Source organism: Lepidothrix coronata, unplaced genomic scaffold (assembly GCF_001604755.1).
Source record: "Lepidothrix coronata isolate B3197 unplaced genomic scaffold, Lepidothrix_coronata-1.0 Scaffold91, whole genome shotgun sequence".
NCBI classification, from domain to species: domain Eukaryota; kingdom Metazoa; phylum Chordata; class Aves; order Passeriformes; family Pipridae; genus Lepidothrix; species Lepidothrix coronata.
In genome coordinates, this window is record NW_016690271.1 from 881,323 (window position 1) to 899,461 (window position 18,139).

Genomic DNA, 18,139 nt, shown 5'->3' on the forward strand with positions numbered 1-18,139 from the left:
TTGGATAGAATTTTGTAGGGCTCTTGGTCTAGTACCTTTTGCCAGTATCAAACTGACTTGTACTTGTAACATGCCACAGCACTGCCTTTATGGCTGTAAGGGTTTTTAATGTTTCATTTCTTCACATGTTTTCTGCATTCTTTTCCTTGATTTTGTTTCTTCGTTTCAAATGACTGCCATGGTATTTCTATTTGTAAAATACCACAAATGGCAGCGAGCCTGTTTCTCAGCACTTAAGTGGGTATGGGAAGCAGTCTTCTGCTTTGGGTGAGGTGAGGTCATCTGTGCTGGGACTTTTCTAAGGACTGAAGATTCTGTTGTAGTGTAGCTTCTGAACTAATTGAGCTGTTCTTGCTGCCAGTGGCAGCAGAGGACACACTTCTAATTCAGAAGCTTTCCCTGGGGTGGCAACAGCACTAGAACAGTAACCAGTGAGGTTTAAGACTTATTCTGAAACGACAGGTGAGGGCTGTCAGTGCTGTGAGACAGATGAGCAGAGGGATTTCAGACAAGCAAATTCTTGGCTGGAAAGTTAATGAGAACTAGACTCAATCCCTCTGCTAGAGCTGTAGGCAGACAGGCTGTTCTAAAACATTCTGCTTAATGGGGTGGAATGAAATCAAGACAAAGTAGCTCATATTCAAAACCTAACTAGCAAAAGCATAGGCTTGAGAAGGTTCAAAGAGGTGTCTTAACAGCTGGGCACTTCACTGAGCAAACTGCAAGAAGTTTGTGATGGTTTTTTGGACCATACATTTATGAAATGGAGCTTATCTCAGAAGATTGTCATGGCCAGCTTTTAAAAACCCTCTCTAGTTTTATGATTCATTTTCAGTTTTGCCCTGTTTCTTTCTTTTTTTTTTTTTTTTTTTTTAAAGTATGAGTGAAATTGTCAGTTCTTTGAGGTCACAGACAGGCATTTTCTCTTGGAAGCTGTGGCAATAAATCTGAAGTATTATGTACTATTTGTAACCTTGCCCAATTCCTTACCATGAGACATAAAAACATATACAAGGAACAGACTGTTTCATCACATTTCAGGTTCCTTATTTTGAAAGAGGAAGGGCACCTTTGAGTAGGTGAGATGTTTATAAGAGATATTTCCCCAAAGTCCTCTGATTAAATGACAACTTGCAGCTCTTCCATTTCCATTTGCTGTAGGAGAAACTTCGCACTCCTACCTAAGCGTGGGCTTCCTTTGCAAGCTTTTGAAAAAGTCTGACAGACTAAAAAGCAAATGACTGTCCAAAGCAGTGATCCCAAACTGTTCCATCTGGATATTTTGGTTCTCTTTGGTACCCAGTTTTCCTGCAGGAACATGAACTGCCTTTGTGTCTGCAAATGAAGTCGTTGCACACAAAACAAGTCATTAACATGCAATGTCGTATTCATGCACTTGTTTGCAAGAATATCATTCCAGGGCTTGAGAACATCTATTCAACCAAGAGTCTTGGCTGCTGCACTTGGAATTTCAGTGTTGGTTATGCCATTCCTGCTGAATCCAACCACGTTATTTGTCTTGATGCAGGTTGCCAGATGTATTGCAGCTGCCAGTACAGCTGTCACCCTGAAATCTTGCCTATTTGGCAGCTTAAACTTCTCATCAGTGTACTGTAGCCTTAGTCTAAATAATCCATGGGCTAAATCCAGTCTCCTTGCCATCTAGTGAGCTAATGATCAAACACATCTCAATATTTGCAGTCCCAACTGCAACTCCTTTCAGTTTAATGTTGTTCTCTGGAATTTTGGGCTTTATCAGTACATTTTCCAAGCACTGTAAGCAGAATTTTACTTTGTTTCTCATCCCCACAGGTTCTCCAATACCGCCTTCTCAATCTCCACAGTCACTTCTGATGGGAGCGAGGTTGCAGAGTGCTCCTACTCTCACAGATATTTACCAAAACAAGCAGAAGCTCAGAAAGCAGCACTCGGACCCAGTGTGCCCATCCTATGCTGGGTATGGATACAGCCATTCTCCACAACCAAGCAGGCCAGGTAGCCTGGGAACATCACCTACCAAACACATGGGATCCTCACCCAGGAGCTCAGACTGGCTGTTCAAAACCCCACTACCAACAATCATCGGCTCTCCCACCAAGGTTTGTTAAGTTTGCTGTTGTCAGTCCAGTGTGAAGTGGTAACACACTGCCTTAAACCATTCCCGAGAATATTTTGGGGTTCTAACTTTGGGGTTTTTTTGTTCTTGATGTTTGGTGTTCTTGCTCTTGATTCTTTAAGGCAACAGCTCCTTTCAAAATACCCAAAACTCAAGCGTCCTCGAACTTGCTGGCCCTGGCGAATCGCCAGGGCTTGGCCGAAACCCCGCTGCAGCCTAAAGATATCGCTGACCCAAGAGATTTCACACACTTCCACCCGACCCAGGGAGCTGACAAACAGGCAGGAGAACAGCACAGCAAAACTACCTTCGGCAGGTGGGCACCACAGTGTTTGTAACCTGGCACGCTGGGGGGGTAACTGGGCAGAAGAACGCGCACTGCACGCGGCGACTCGGAGGGGACGAGGTGCAGACAGTGAGCTGTGAGGGGGTGCTGAGGTTTGCTGTGTGCTGCAGAAACATTTTGTACTGGGTTATAAATATAGCAGGGACTTCCTGCAGCACTTTGTGTTGCTGTCTGCTTCCCTTTTGTTTTGATCGTGTGAATCTGGAATTTCATTGCCTCTGTATAAAGCCTGTTCAGTTTTTTGCTTGAAAATATCTATGACAAAATTTGCAATGTAAGTTTTTAAGAGAAAAAGGTCTCTTTGTTTTTGTGGTTAGCTCTATTTTAGTAGATCCATGATAAACAGCAAGAATTCAATACTTGCTCTACTTCTGTTGAAAAATTCTCTATAGTACTAAGAATCTGAAAGTCATCCTTACTTGCAAGTTGGATGATCTTACTGAATGACTTTTTGGGAATTTTTATTTTTTCCTATCCAGGTCTGTTAGTACTGGGAAGCTGTCAGATCAACAGGTAAAGACTACCCTTGGGGGCCAGCTATACCAGGGCAGTACAGACAGCCTGAATACAGAGCGGCCAATGGATACAGGTGAGGATCAGAGGGATATATCCAAGCTGTCTTATGTGCTTGGGTTTTTATGGAGTGCCAGCTAGATACAGTTCTGCTTCCAACTTCAGTGACTGGTTCTGACAATTTTTAGCCTCAGCACAGAAGGCTTTTTTAATCTTTAGGGGACTTGTTCCATTTTTTTAGCGTAGCTTTAAAAATAACTGAGACGGGAAAATATCTATTTCTGTGCTAAACACAGAAATATCTCGATTGCCTGTAGTGGCTGGAGAGGTTTGTGTTTTTCTGATTTACTTTTATTTTTGTTTCAATATTTGTGGTTGTTTCATTTCTTAATTCCACTCTGGTTTCATAGGAAAGCCAGTTTATGTAATTCTGCATCTTTTTTTTAAACTGTAAACTTGACTATTCTTGTGTATCACCAAGAATATCCACTCAGCTTGTTTTATTTCCTGTCAGAAATTTTAACTAGTCCAGGTCTTGGATCTACATCAAACCATGTTGTGTTGCAGTGCTCCAATTTGCTGCATATAATTACTTATTGGTGTGATTACATGTAATAGGGACTAACTTGCTGAAATCTTCTCTTCCAGCTCCAGCAGGAGCCTATGGAATTGCAATGGCCACTCCATCCATGGGAAGCGGGGCAAGTTCTCGGGCTGTCATGTTTACTGTGGGGTCCCCTCCCAGCAGTGCCACCCCTCCTACCTGCACCCATATGGTCCTCAGAACAAGAACCACCTCAGGTAAGGCTTTCCCTGACAGCTGTGGACTGTTCTCAAACATAGCATTTAGGCTTGTCCACTTCTTGGGCTGGTAAGCTGATTGCTGCCTTGCTCAGGTCCTCCAGGCCATACAGTAAAAGTGCTCTGTAAAGTGGAGATTAATATCAGATGGTTTCTGCCTTTCCCCTCCTACAGAGGGTCAGGTGCACAGATTTACAGTACAGCAGTGTGTAACCTCCTGTGTCCACAGCTTTACTCCACCACAGGGAGTATAAACTCTGTGACAAAGGTGGAGAGGAAAAATTAGAATTCTAAGTTTCAGCTGCTTCTGTGCATTGTCCCTGAGACAGCACACAAAGGGTGGGAGCTGACTGCATTTTGGCATGTGTCAGCTGTGCTGCCAAATATCAAAGATCTCAAGGTTAAGGCCTTCATGTGCTCAGGGTGAGCAGAACTCTGCAGCAATGTGCTGTTGTGACCTACAGCACAACCCTTGGGCTGCACTGTTGGGCTCTCTGCCTTGTAACCCTTGTCAGCCCTATCCCAGAATCTGTGTTACGAGTTGTCACAGTTGCTTACGGTGTAGCCTTTGCATTCTCTACAGAGCAATGCAAGGAGCAACGAGGAGAGCCTCCCAAGGGGAATCTGGGATGACTCCTGATCTGTCACTTGCTGTCATCCTGTGGGACAGCCTTTTAGACTGAATCTGTGTGTTATTTTTCTTGTAGTTGGATCAAACAGTTCTGGAGGGTCCCTCTGCTCCACTAGTGGCCGTGTATATATGGGCTCTCCTCCTGGTATTTATATGGGCTCTTCTCCTCCGGGGGCCGAGGCGGCTCCGAGTCTGAAGTACATGCCTTATGGTACTTCGCCTCCCAGCCTAGAGGGCTTTATCACTTTTGAAGCTCCAGAGTTGCCTGAGGAAACCTTAATGGAGGTATAGATAAAAATAATTTAATGTTTTATAATGTATAACGTTGCTAAGACAGAGGTGTGGCAAAACCAGGACTGCTCCGTGCGCTCCGTAGTTTCCGCTTCGCTGTCTCGCCTGTTCCCGTTTTAAGATCTTGAAAATATTCCTGTATCAATTGTGACCAGTTTCTCTGTGGTAGTTGTTCCTGGTGTTTCATATGTTTGAGCAGGTAACCAGAGGAACGTGGCTGCTTTTGTCCACCAGAGCCTCTGTTTAATGCCAGCTCTCTGGACGTGGGTGCTGACAGTAGCAACGCCCCTCTGAGCATTTAGATGATTCTTCACAGTCAGGGGATGACGTTAAATCCTACTTGTGGGAAGAATGTCCTACATTTCTTAAAATGTGTGGGGGAGTGACACTTTAAAAACACAAATTGGGGTGGTCTGTCACCAGAACGCTATCCTTGGGCTGTACATTTCTCAAGACAGATTGCTGTTCTGTTTTCTGATTCACATCTTGCTGGAAGGTGTTTGGGTCTCTGTATGATCTAATCTATATGTTATAACATATAGGCAGTATGTTGTATTCTTCCCACAGATGGAGTTTAAAATGTATTTAGACCTACATTATTAATGAAAGTCTTATAAATATTGCTAAGATATGTTTGGTTATTTTTGAAGGCTAACTTTTTTTTGAGCAGAGACTACGCATGTAGTGTCAGCTTTACTCACCAAGCAGGAATGAGTTGTTAGCTCCAGTTGGAATTGTTTAGTCTAAACTGTAAACTTTGGCAACAGCCACCTTTTTACACAATATAATTTTAGAACTAATTGTAAATTAGAGTGAAGGAGATTAAGTATGAAGCTCTAGCTTGGTTCTTTTGTAGTTATCAAGTCCATTATATAATAAAAGACAAATGTTACTCCTGGCTCCTCATACAAGTGCCAAGCATACTTTTGTGTTGCTGAGATGTCCACTTTGGTTCCTTTAGTTCTTCAGGTTTCAACAAACATAGAACTCCATGTACCAGTTCCTTTGGCTTTGTTGAAAGAATCTTAAGTATAAGCTACAGTATCTTGAATTCATTAACAGAGAGAGAATCTGTTGGTCTGATTGGACCCATTTGGTCCTGCAGTCCTCAGTGCTGCCTCTACCACGATGTGATTTCTGCACAGAACTGGCATAGCAATAAATCCTCAAATGATTAGCAGGGGTTTTAACCGTGCCTGGTGGCTTACAATGGTTAAACTGTTGTCATCTCCCCCTCTGGCAGAGAGAACACACAGACACACTGCGTCATCTAAACATGATGCTGACATTTACAGAATGTGTTCTGGATCTGACGGCAGTGCGGGGAGGAAACCCAGACCTGTGCACTTCTGCTGTGTCCCTGTACCAAATCCAAGAGAGCATCGTTGTTGATCAGATCAGCCAGCTCAGCAAAGAGTGGGGGTGAGTATGTGGTCAGACAGGATCAGGAGAATTAGCCAAGATTGAACACATCAAATGTGTGTTGAAACCGTGCCCTTTTTGTTGGGGGCGCTTGATTTGCTGTGTAGAATCTTTATAGGAACGGATTTTTTAACAGCTGAAGACAGACCAGAAAACAGCAAATGACAGGGGGATGTTTGCTAGCAGACAAATAAATGATCAGTGTTTTCTGGTCTGCCACATAGGCTGGGGAAAGTGGTGAGGAGTTCAGGTTTGAGGTGCAGCAGTGCCTTTCTAAGCGTAGAAACTTGTGCACCAGCTTCTGTCAGATCTGAGCCCTCATCCCTTCCTGTTGACTGAAGCAGTAGGACTGAGATGGAAGTTGGGAAGGGGGAAGGAGTGTCCAAATTTCACTGTTTTTTCAGTCGAACAACAGCCTTAACACAAAATCAAAAGCAAGGAGAAATACGAGAAATTTGGAGTGGTGAGAAAGGGCAGTTCCACTTCCTGCCTTCTTCCTGAAAAAAAATAAAATAAAACCCACCAAAAAAACCTTGCAAAGTGTTTGCTTTTCACAACTGAGAATTCCAGGGGCATAGGAAATGACACTGTGAGAAAAGTACACCCAGTCACTTGTGGTGAGATGCTGACCTCGGGCACTGAGTCCCCACAAATAAGTGTTGCTTTTTAAAATGTCTGCAGTAAAGCAGTTTGTATTTGCTGCTGCAGCTACTAGATGAGCAGATGTCCCCTCAACCCGTGACAGAGTGTTTGTGAAGGGAAGGGAGGGGAGGGGTGGAGTTGCATTTTAAACATCTGTCTTCCTTTTCTGCTGTTGCTGGGCCCTGTGGAGGGTTGTGATTAAAAAGTGGTGTCTGCCTATGGCTCAAATGTGTTCCAGAAAGGTGTTTTGATGCATAATTATTATTTTTTTTTCCTCCCTCTCCCTAGACAAGTGGAGCAGCTGGTGTTGTATATGAAAGCTGCCCAGTTACTGGCATCTTCTCTGCATCTTGCCAAAGCACAGGTCAAATCGGGGAAACTGAACCCATCCACTGCTGTTAAGCAAGGTAGATGCAACATCATCTGATTTGCTTTGCTTGTGAATTTTCTTTGCTGATACATCACTCAGAAAAGTTTCAATTGCAACATTTGTGTGTTTTTCTTCTGTAGGAGAGAACTGAAGATATGTACAATTGCACAATTCTGATAGTAAACAAAGATACAGCCAGAAACTGTTAGGGAATGGGCAGTTATTAACTTGAAATGGAAGTTATTTGATATATAGTCAAGTCATAGAAGGGGCGGAGTAAATAAACATTAAAAGCACAAGTTTAAACAAATTTACTTTGGCAGTGCTGAGTAAAGCTGAACTTAGGCTATGTTGTTGGTTTGTTTTTTTTTTTTTTTAATTTCTTCTTACCTTTCTTCCAGTTGTGAAAAGCCTCAACGAGAGATACAAATTCTGTATTGGCATGTGCAAGAAGCTGACTGAAAAGTTGAATCGTTTCTTTTCGGACAAGCAAAGGTTCATTGATGAAATCAACAGTGTAACTGCAGAGAAACTCATCTACAGCTGTGCTGTGGAAATGGTAGGTCACTCATTTTACCTAAACTATAGGAATTGTTTCATCCTCTCACATCCCTCTTCCACCTAACCAGAAAACAGAATGTATGCTTCCAGAATTCTGTTTATGGTAATTTTTGTTAGTGTTTCGTTCTCTTTCCTGCCCTGCCTTAACTGTGGCTAAAGTTCCTGGCAGATACTGTTCCACAGGGATGTTTCCCCTACATCAGCACATTTGGAACATAAGCACTAGGAAATAAACTCCTAAACCACACAGCCCTGTGTGCTCAAGTCTCACCCAGGAAGGCTCACTAAAGCATAGGAGTAGCTTCAATCAATCTGCCAGGTCAATCTGAACATCAGTCTGTTCATACAGAGCAAAAATAGTAGCAAACATGTGGAAGCTTTTTCATTACTTGATATTTCTGTCTGCAGATGCAGTGACTGTACAGGAAACTTAACTGTTTTTTGGAGGAGAGGGAATTTTTTTTAACATCAGTGTCACACAAAAGATTCTGGCAAATACTGTGCTTAACCCTGATAACGGTGTAGTTGTGCACGATTAATTTGGCTTCTTTACAAGAGAACATAGGTATAAGAACGAGCATATTTATTCATTTGTTGTTGTAACACATGGAAACACAAAAGATCAAAAAGTGCTTTCTTAGCTTTTATGTGCAGAATATTCTCAGTTAACACAGCACAGGTGCTATAACCTCTCAGACGTGGAATCACAGAAAATCTTGAGTTGGAAAGGACCGTAAAGACCGTGTAGCTCCTACTTAGTTTTGTTGTCTCAGTTATAAAAACACATCAGCTAAATTAAGGCTCAGAAATATTTTCCTACAGACATCAATTCCAAAGTTTTCATTTCATCACTTGCCTAATGCAGTTCATGTAACTGAACCTCCTGACTGATTCCAGGTGCAGTCGGCGGCTCTGGATGAGATGTTTCAGCAAACTGAAGATATCACATATCGATACCACAAGGCAGCCTTGCTGCTGGAGGGACTGACTAAAATACTGCAAGACCCTGCAGATATAGAAAATGTACACAAGTGTAAGTTCATGTTGAATACTGACAGTTACATGGAGCTGATTGTAAAACAACACTGGTCATCACCTGTTGTGTCCCTCTCTCTGCAGATAAATCCAGCATCGAGAGAAGGCTTTCTGCACTCTGCTATAGCACAGTGGCTGTGTACGAGCAGTAGGAATATCCTGAGGACCAGATGGTGTGAACATAAGGGACCACATCAGTGATACTGCACTTTTTTCACTACAGCTTCATTGTTGTCCTTGTTCTGCCCCATGTGGAAGATGATTCTTACATTTCTGTGGTGACTACCAAAGAAACAGCAGCATATTCAAAGAGGAGAAATTCCAAAAGTACACTTGCCTTACCGATCCAGCAGCTCCTTTTCCTTCCTAGCAACAGAATTTAAAAGAATCTCTCTTCACATTTCAAACTGATCCTTCTACGTGTGCTTTGAACTTGAACGATCAGGGTTTGTCTTTTTTTCCTCATGAGGTTTTTAAGAGAGTGGATCCTTCTGCGTCAGGTACAAAAAGACACTTCCCTCAGAAGATTCCCTCGAGAGGTTTTTAAGCTGTCAGTAAAATGTGGCTGAGTGAATTTGGGAAACCCTAACCACGTGCAAGTGCTGCTTGAAGCTTTTGGGGCTAAGCTGCCTTGTATTGGAGCTCACCTGTTGTAAACATGGCTCAGGTTGTGATATGAAGGGATGGAAAGAGCGCGCTCTTACACGGGGGAAAGGTGGTGATGGAAGAAATTCTCTCCATCTGTGCAGAATCCCCAGGGGGTTTTCAGCTGATGTGGATACAATTTGATGATCTTCTTCCAAAATATTTTGTTTTGCACTAATTTACTAAAGCAACTGTATATTCATTTTTGAAGAACTATATTAAAAAAAAATTTAGAGAAAGAAGGCACAATGGACTTGGCTGAATTTCATTTCAGTGTACATAAAATTCTTTTCAGAATTTCAAATGTAGCTTCTAGAAGACTTTCAAACAAACTGTAAAAACTTGTATTCATGTGAACCTTTCCATTTTATACCTATTTGTCTAATACTTGAGTAACTACTGCTCTGGACTTTCTCAGTAATAGCAATGTTGAGTTGCTGGTTGTTTGCTTTTATATAGATTTGGTTGCATCTTTTGTTGTGCATGCAAAATGTGCATTAATGCCTGCAGTCTTTAGGGGTGTAATGACAGTTCTCTGTAGTTTGTTTCTCGGGCAGTATTACAATAAATACTGTAAACTGAAAGGTTCTGCAAGGAACCATGCAAAAAAAAATACCCAGAAAATAATGTTGCGGTTTGAGATGCTGATAAATTGATGTAGAATCTCTGCATAGAGTGTGTGAAAAATCAGGATTATTTTGTGTGCATTTTGGGGGAGAGGTGGGAAGCTTCATTTCGCCTTATAGGCATTATCATTTCAAGCATCCCATGAGATCATCAGGTCAGCGATTTGCAAAGTATTTAGCCAGATCAGCTTCTCTGGAAATGGTTCCTATACTTTATTTTTGGGACTTTTTTGTTACTCAACTGCTTGAATACTTGAATAAACCATTCTCCAGGACAAAATCATTTTAATCCTCTTAAACACAGTGGTCTGAACTATTTGACAAAGTTGTACAGGGCTTACACATCAAAATATTGTTTCAGTGTTCGGATAACCATGTGTTTCCTTTACTTTGACAGAGTAATGTACTTTTTACCTTATTTATCTGTATGAAATTCCAACAGTTAATTTGAAAGTGTTTGTTTATATAATGTTTGTATTTTTAGGTCTTTAATACGGTGTTTCTACCTCTCCTTTGTAATTGCATGCATTATTCTTGGAACTAGGTAATAACTCACTGAACTGTTGCGTAATAGCCTTTTTATTATGGCCTGTATAAATGTATATTAAGGTAAAAATAAATACTGACACTAGAAGTGTTTCTATGGTACAACTTGAGTTTCTTGTGTCTCTGTAACCAATGGTGTTAAATTCAGGGAGAACAGTCTGTACTTGGCTGGTTAAACCAGTTGCTGAATGTTCCCCTCAGCAGCTGGAGCTGCCACCAGGGCAGGATGGGGCAGCATCCTTGAGTTCCTTATCTCTGGGTAGCTCTGGCACAGAGTGTCCCCGAGTTTGTTTTCCCTGGCTTTAGGAAAACAATTTACCCTGCTTCTTTCTTTTTTAATTATTTTTTTTTTCCTTAACTTGGGCTTGAAAACGAAAATGCTAAGTAGGATCCTGGGTAACAGCTGTATGTTCTTTCAACAAGGTGCTTATTTGTTGCCTCTAGCAAAGAGAAGCTGTCTGGGCTGCCAGAACAGCCTATACAGAGCTAATTGACAAAAACTGGCAGGAAGTTACAATTTCTATCCACAGCTTACCAAAAATGGGCTTTGTTCACCTTAGAGCTGATACCCTCTCCCCAGCTGAGTGGTGCTGTGGTAGCTGCTAATGTGGCCGTTGTATTTCTTAGTTGTACTATCAAAATTTTCCCAATTTATTACTGTGGCTGGCACATAAAGAGGATGAGGAAGGAGTGAGCAGGGAATGCTAATGACATGTCTGAACCCAAATCTAGGAACAAAGCAACAGCCTCAGTGCACAAGACTAGGAGGTAGGCTGCTTTTCCCAGGAACTCACGGGTTTTTGTTGGTTTTCTTTTTTTTCCTCTCAGGATTCAAGCTCATTCTCCTTCCCTTCTTGCCAGCAAGACTCCAGCTGCACAAACAGGAGGAGGAGAAGAAAAGGGCCATTCTTGCTGGCTGTTTTCAGGAGGAGGAGACCAATGTTCATGGCCTGTCTTTCTGCATAAACTCATTCCACAAAGATCCTGAAGCTGTCCTCTGTCTCCGGCTCCCCGCGCTAAACAGCAGGTGCTTGTTTTTACCAAATGCTTTTTTTTTTTTTTTCCCCAGCCTTTGAAAGATAGAACTTGAAAGGAGATATTTGATGTGCTTTTCTAGTTCAGCTCTCCAGCATCTCCTCAAGCTCCATGTTCTGTACTTGTTCCTCTCTCTCCATAGTGTATAATGTCAGCTCAGGAATCTAAAACACATTTTGACTCTGACATTTGCTGCTCTTTTATAAGCAGGTTGAACTCTCAGCCCTTCCTCTGATGCAGAGAATGAAATCTAGTTAATTTGACTTGCAACTAACACGCTACAAGTTACTCCAAGAAGCATTTTTGCTGTGTGAGTTGTTCCTGGGACTTGCTACCTTCTGCATAGTTCTTGCTACTTGCTTGTACAGCTCCATCCAGGTATTGCTGTGTCATCTCAAGGTTCAGAGGAAAAAACTTGTGACTCACCCTGTTGTGGTGCTGTGCTCAGCTGCACCCAAAAGTGAAGCTTACTTTTCGTCTGGAGCAAGGAAAGCTGGATCCTGCTGCTTCCAAAGCTTTGAAATTCAGATAGGCTGGCTTGTGACCTGACTTGTGACCCACCTCCTTTTTGTTTCCTGTTTCCTCTCCTTTTTTTTTTTTTTTTAATTTAAATTCTAATCCTTTGACTTTTATGTCTGCTCTGAGCTTTGCTTGCTACTATCGTTTTTTGACTGTCCAGGACACCTTTTAAGTCTTTAAGCAAATCTCCTTTTATCCTGAACTTCCCTGTCCGACCTGAGCCATAGCCCTGGCTGTGGCTTTTTCCAGAGTGCTCCCATAGCTCCTCCTTTCTGCAGAGGAGTGAAGTCTATCCGGGTAACCCCTCTCCTGAGGTCTCTAAGTCAGCTGGAGCCCGGTGGAACTAAGCCTTGGCACTGCTCCTTTGGACAAACACCTTTTCAATAGGCTTTTGTGCACGGCAGGCTCCCCCCTCCTCTCTGCCTGAAAGCAAACCGAGTGCCAGTGGGGCTGTTGAGTCTTGTTGCAGTCCTTGTGCCAATCATTCCCATTGTTTCTTTGTGTCGCTTTTCACATTTTCCATGGCCCCAGCTATGTCTACAATGCAGCCCACAGACCACGGCTCTGTAGGACACAGTATCTCCTTCTTGCCACTCTGAGATCAGCCACAACTTTCAAAACAAGTGATGCCATAAATGAACTGAGCTCTATTTATTCCTGCAGGTTCCTTAAAACCTCTCCCTGTTGTTCATCTTCTGTGCCCGCTTTTACGCTTGAGTGCTGTTTGCGCTTTGTATCTGCCCATCTTGTGCCACTGGGCGGATTCTGTGACTTCTGGAAAACACTTGGAATTGAGGCTAGGCAGACATTTAAGCAGAAATTGAGGATTGTCAGCCTAGCTGAAAACTTACAGTTCTGTGAGCGTGGTGTGCAAGCTAAACAAATATTTATTGATTAGCTGTGGTTTTTGGTGGACTTTTGAAACCAAATACTGCACAGCTTATCTTCCAAACCAAAGTCCTCCTTCCCCAGGGCTCTGCTGGGTGATTTTGAGAGCAGGGCAAGGACCAGCACAAACCCCAGGGCAGGGCAGAAGCCTGTCTCATTGCAGTTAATCGACTCTGAAAGGGGAGCAAGGCCTTCAAGGAATGAGGGGAGTCTCAAGCTCAGCTGCTCAGTAAAACCTCTCTTGTTGCTGTAAGTACAGCCCTGGGGATTAGAACCCCCCCAGCACTGCTCACCTCCTGATTCCTGTGGAGTTCCATTATTTACCCGTAAATAGTTCTCTTTGTTGTTTCTTAGTGACTGAGTAAAAATAGAGAACACTGCCAGCTCCCAGGCGTGGGGAGCACACTGCAGACCACGTGTCTCACAGGTGCTGTCTGGGGTACTCCTCTGTCTCACTCCAGATCCCACACTCAGCTGCTCCAGGGAGACTCAACTAGTATTTTGCAACACTTAAAACTACCCTCAGCTTTGTTTCCTGTCCGTAACTGGCTGAAAGTTGTCCCTGACAAGGACCAAAAGGGACTGTCTCCCAGGATGCTGTCTCATTTCTGTGGAAGTGTGGCACAGGCCCAGCCTGCTGAACCACTAGGATAACTGGGAGCTGGGATGTTTGCTTCCCATGTGTGATGCCAAGCACAAGAAGCGCTGTTGTGACATGAAACCCTCAGGCTGAAGGCTGAGAATTTTACAAGCTCTGGAGAATGGCCACTGTGGAAAATGTAGGTAAATATCCATCTCCCTGCTCCTGCTGACATCCTGGGCTGGTGCATTGCAGCACTGTTTCCCCAGGTAATAATCACACTGAGAGCTCAGACTTTTACTCTGGTTGCAGTAGCATTAATTCCTTATCTGATTTCTCTTGGACCTCCAGACATCGTGGTGCCTGGACAGAGCTCTGACCTGCCCTGCAAGGATGCTGACAGGATCAAGGACAGCATGTTTGCATCAAGTAATGCTCCTGCAGAGAATGTTCTACTTCTACAGATTTCTTCAATGCAAACCCATCTTTCCATACATTACCTGGGAGAACCCTGTCAAGCCCAGCTCGTTTTTCTCTCCTGTGTTGCCTCCTGCACACAAGTACTGGCAGTTGCTCATGTCATTCTTCCCCACAGCTGGGTGTTTGCTGCTGAGATTTGTGCAACAGCTTGTGAAATGTTCACACTGAGCCACAGCCTGGGAGATGTTAGGGAGGCCAACTGACCACAGCTGGTGTATGGGGGGAGTTGTGGTTCAGCACAACTTGCTGAGCTAAAGGGCACTCCCAGTCATTGAGAGCTGTGTTGAAAAGGAGATGAAAGTTGTCAGGGGAAGGGGTGCTCCATTCTAGGAGCCCTGTGTGTCAGAGATGTGGTGGGCAAGGATTTTGTAGGGAAAAGCTCCAGCTGAGGAGCATTGGCAATAAATGGCCTGGTTAAAGGTAGCGTGGCAATAAATAGCCTGGCACTAAAGGTAGCGTGTAACAACCTGCAAGTAATTTTTAAATAATCCCCGTGCACTTCTTAGAACAAGTTGTGGCAGGTCTATTTTTAAGCACCCAGCCTTGTCTCAGCTCCATTCTCTGCATATTTTTTGGCTCGGTTCCCACGCAAGTGCTGTATCAAGGTTAATTCGACTCTCCTGGCCGGGTAGGCTGTTTCTGCCGCTTTGCTTCGCCTCCCACAAAACACCACACTGCCCGGCTTTCCTCCCTCTCAGGAAGCTGAAAGGAGGGCAGGGGCTGGAAGGAGGGCAGGGGGCAGTCCTGGGTGCAGCTGCTCCGATAAGGCCCAGGGGAGGGGACTCTGCCCTCCTCCCGCAGTGCTCTCCCGGCTCCACGCCCCGCAGCGTTTCACAACCGGCCCGGCCGTGCCAGATCCGCTTCCACCCCACGGCGGACTGGGGCATCCTTTGGAGCGGACGGCGCTGCCCCCACACCGCCCACGGCTGCGGGGAGCACGGACGGAGCATCCCCCGACGGAACGAGCGTCAAGGTACCAGCGGCACCACATCCTTCACCCCGCTCTGCTCTTTGCTCTCTCGGCAGACCCTCTCCCGCTCCGGGGCCGCCCCGCACACCGGGACCCCCGGGCAGCGCAGAGCCGCCCGGGGCGGTGCGGGATGGGGAGGGGAGCGGCGGCAGCCCCGCGGCCTCGCCCGTTCCGGTTCCGTCATGTGAACGGAAAAAGGAAGCGGGTGAGGCAGCGGCGACCCCGGTGGGCGGCGGGGCCGCGGGGGCGGAGGGTCCTGCCCGGGGCCGGAGGGCACCGGACCGGCCGCGGGGGCAGCGCGGGGGGAGCCGCCGCCTCGCAGCCACCCGTTGTCGCACCAGCCCCGCTGGCGCTCGGGGGTCCCCGGGGGGTTCCTCGGAGGGGTGACATCCCCCGGGGTTTCGCCCCCTCGCTGGGCATCGCTCGTTGCGGGGATGCGGGAAAAGACCCTGCCTGGAGCAGCCCTCGGTTCTTCCCCCGTGACGTTCCTGCGCGCCCACTAACGTTCGCTCCCCGAGCTCCTTGTCAAACTTTTCTAACTCGGGAATTATTTAAGGTTTCAGGGAGACGCGGCGGCTTTTTCCCCACACTGGAGCTGGGGCGGAGGTTGGGTGCGTGTCCGGGGCTCGTGGGGAGTGTCAGGGACTCTGTGCGGCAGGGAGGGCCCGCGGTGAGCTGGGTGTTGCTGTGTCTCCCCGCAGCCCTGAGCAGCCATGGAGAGGATTGAGAAGGTCGTGAGGCAGGCGAGAGCCGCCTTCAACTCGGGCCGGAGCCGCTCGCTGGAGTTCAGGATACAGCAGCTGAAGGCCCTGGAGCGGATGGTGAAGGAGAAGGAGAAGGAGATCCTGGCAGCCCTCCATGCGGATCTGCACAAGGTCTGGGTCAGGGAGTTTCTCCCATCAGCCCTGCATGGACAGCAGTCAGCCCGGAAGACAAAGTGGGAAGGCCAGGGGTTGCCTTTGCTGTGCCAGGTGGCTTTTGCTCTTGTCCCCCATGGCCCTGGCTCCCACTGTGGCCTGCCAAGGTCTACTGCCACCATTTCTATGAAGGAGGTAGTCTAAGGCAGTACTGCAAAGGCAGCCCCTGGCTGTCAAGTTTTGGCTTCTGTCTCACACCCCCCAGACTGAATGTGTTCTCCAGGGATCCTTTGGGGCAGCACTGCCAGTGTCAGAGACTTTCAACCAGCAGAATTTGCCTTTTGTCCCCACTGTGGGTGCGGGAGGTGGGTGCCTTTGCCATCCCCTCCCCAAGTTCCCTGTCACTGCAGGGTGGGCCCAACGCGTACAGCCATGAGATCCTGGGCGTGCTGGCGGAGCTGGCCCTGACCATGGAGAAGCTGCCGTCCTGGGCAGCCCCTCAGCCTGTGAAGAAGAACCTGATGACGATGCGGGACGAGGCCTACATCAACTTTGAGCCGCTGGGAGTGGTGCTGATCATCGGGGCCTGGAACTACCCCTTTGTCCTGGTCATGCATCCTCTGATTGGGGCCATTGCAGCAGGTGGGGCCCGTCCTTTGTGGGGCTGTGGGTGGGTGGTGGGGGAGAGGAGGGTGAGGGCTCAGAGGCCGTGCTGTGTCTGTCCTGTAGGCAATGCTGTGGTGGTGAAGCCGTCGGAAGTGAGCGAGAACACGGCTCAGCTGGTGGCTGATCTCCTCCCCCAGTACCTGGACCAGGTGAGTGTGACCCTGTGCCTGACATGACTGTCTTGATCTGTCCTACTTCCAAAGGGCTCCTCCAGGTTCAAGTCAAATCAGTAGCCTGCTCTCTTTAAATGAGCTTAAGCCGGAGGCACAGGAAGGATTGTATTACTCTTAAGAGTACAAGGGTGTGTTGACATATTCTTCCCATCTTTGCGTAACCTGGTATGCTCACATTACATAATGCTACTGCAGCCTGGTAGTTTTTTTGGCACTCGTGACCATGTGCAGAGGTGTGTGCATATTTCCCCCTGCTGTAGCTGCTCTTTTGGAGCCGTGCCAGGGATGCCCCTAGGTAAGCACAGGTTTGGTTGAATGCTGGCTGTGCCTGGCTCTTCCTGAGAACTGGGCACCATGGCAGTACATCCAGGGTTATCGTGTCCTGCTGATCCACACTTGTAGCAGAATGTGTTGTTTCTCCTTCACTTGCCTGACTGTTCTGACGTCCATTGCACTCTGTCACTGAGATAGTGTTGCTTTGACAGCACAGGAAGTTTCCTCCAGAGAGTTAGTGCATTCCCTAGGTGGGAGGTAAGAGCAGAGGAAGGAGACAGCCCGTGGGAGAGCCCGACAGTCCTTTGTGCCCTACGTCTTACTGTGCAGGAGCCTGACTCAGCCCTGGCTTCAGCCTCCATTTCATTAAGTCTGTGTGACACAAAGTGGGAGGTGAAACTTCATTTCAGGGGAAGGAGCAGAGCATGCCTCTGTTATCACTGTCTTTTGTCCAGATCCTGAAGTATCTCACAAATTATCCTACATTCTGCCACGTGCAGAGCTGCTGCCTTGATATGCGTGCTTTAAATCAAAGTAACTGTAAGGCTCTGGTCTGCCCCACAGGAGCTCTACCCCGTGGTCACTGGAGGAGTTCCTGAGACAACAGAGCTGCTCACCCAGAGGTTTGATCACATCCTCTACACTGGCAACACTGCAGTGGGCAAAATTGTGATGGCAGCAGCTGCCAAGCACCTGACACCCGTCACCCTGGAGCTGGGTGGGAAGAGCCCCTGCTACATCGACAAGGACTGTGACCTGGCCGTCGCCTGCAGGTCAGGCCATTGCACCCCCTCAGCAGTGGGGCAGGGGGCCATCTGTGGTCCAGTGTCCCCAGCTCAGGTGCTGTCAGCTGGGCTGTGGGATGTGGAAGGGCTGACAGTGAAGAAACCACCTCCCTTTCCCCTGCAGGCGAATAACATGGGGGAAGTACATGAACTGTGGGCAAACCTGCATCGCCCCAGACTACATCCTCTGTGACCCATCCATCCAGAGCCAGGTGGTGGAGAACATCAAGGCAACTCTGCTGGTAAGGAGGGAGTCCCTGATGCTGTGGGAATTGTCCCCATTGCAGCGCAGGTCTGAGTTCCTGGAGCTGTGGCTGTTGGCAGGTGTGTTGAGCACTTTGTTTCTGCTGTGCCCTTTGTCAGGAATT

The 18,139-nt window shown here is 46.5% G+C and overlaps 2 protein-coding genes across 2 annotated transcripts in view; both read left to right on the plus strand.

The window, feature by feature from the left end:
* ULK2 (unc-51 like autophagy activating kinase 2) overlaps window positions 1-10,647 on the plus strand; it is a 37,824-nt gene extending 27,177 nt beyond the window's left edge. The window contains exons 19-28 of the mRNA XM_017821505.1: window positions 1,813-2,099; window positions 2,239-2,432; window positions 2,942-3,051; window positions 3,624-3,776; window positions 4,484-4,692; window positions 5,942-6,120; window positions 7,051-7,169; window positions 7,534-7,691; window positions 8,591-8,726; window positions 8,813-10,647. Coding sequence (XP_017676994.1) covers window positions 1,813-2,099; window positions 2,239-2,432; window positions 2,942-3,051; window positions 3,624-3,776; window positions 4,484-4,692; window positions 5,942-6,120; window positions 7,051-7,169; window positions 7,534-7,691; window positions 8,591-8,726; window positions 8,813-8,880 — 1,613 coding nt within the window. The 3' untranslated portion in view covers window positions 8,881-10,647. The remainder of the gene's footprint in view (window positions 1-1,812; window positions 2,100-2,238; window positions 2,433-2,941; window positions 3,052-3,623; window positions 3,777-4,483; window positions 4,693-5,941; window positions 6,121-7,050; window positions 7,170-7,533; window positions 7,692-8,590; window positions 8,727-8,812) is intronic.
* A 4,203-nt stretch (window positions 10,648-14,850) lies between these two features.
* Window positions 14,851-18,139, plus strand: part of LOC108500526 (fatty aldehyde dehydrogenase-like) — a 7,940-nt gene continuing 4,651 nt past the window's right edge. Inside the window, exons 1-6 of the mRNA XM_017821511.1 lie at window positions 14,851-15,020; window positions 15,719-15,892; window positions 16,285-16,516; window positions 16,604-16,689; window positions 17,551-17,759; window positions 17,896-18,122. Of these exons, the coding sequence (XP_017677000.1) occupies window positions 15,731-15,892; window positions 16,285-16,516; window positions 16,604-16,689; window positions 17,551-17,759; window positions 17,896-18,122 (916 nt within the window). The 5' untranslated portion in view covers window positions 14,851-15,020; window positions 15,719-15,730. The remainder of the gene's footprint in view (window positions 15,021-15,718; window positions 15,893-16,284; window positions 16,517-16,603; window positions 16,690-17,550; window positions 17,760-17,895; window positions 18,123-18,139) is intronic.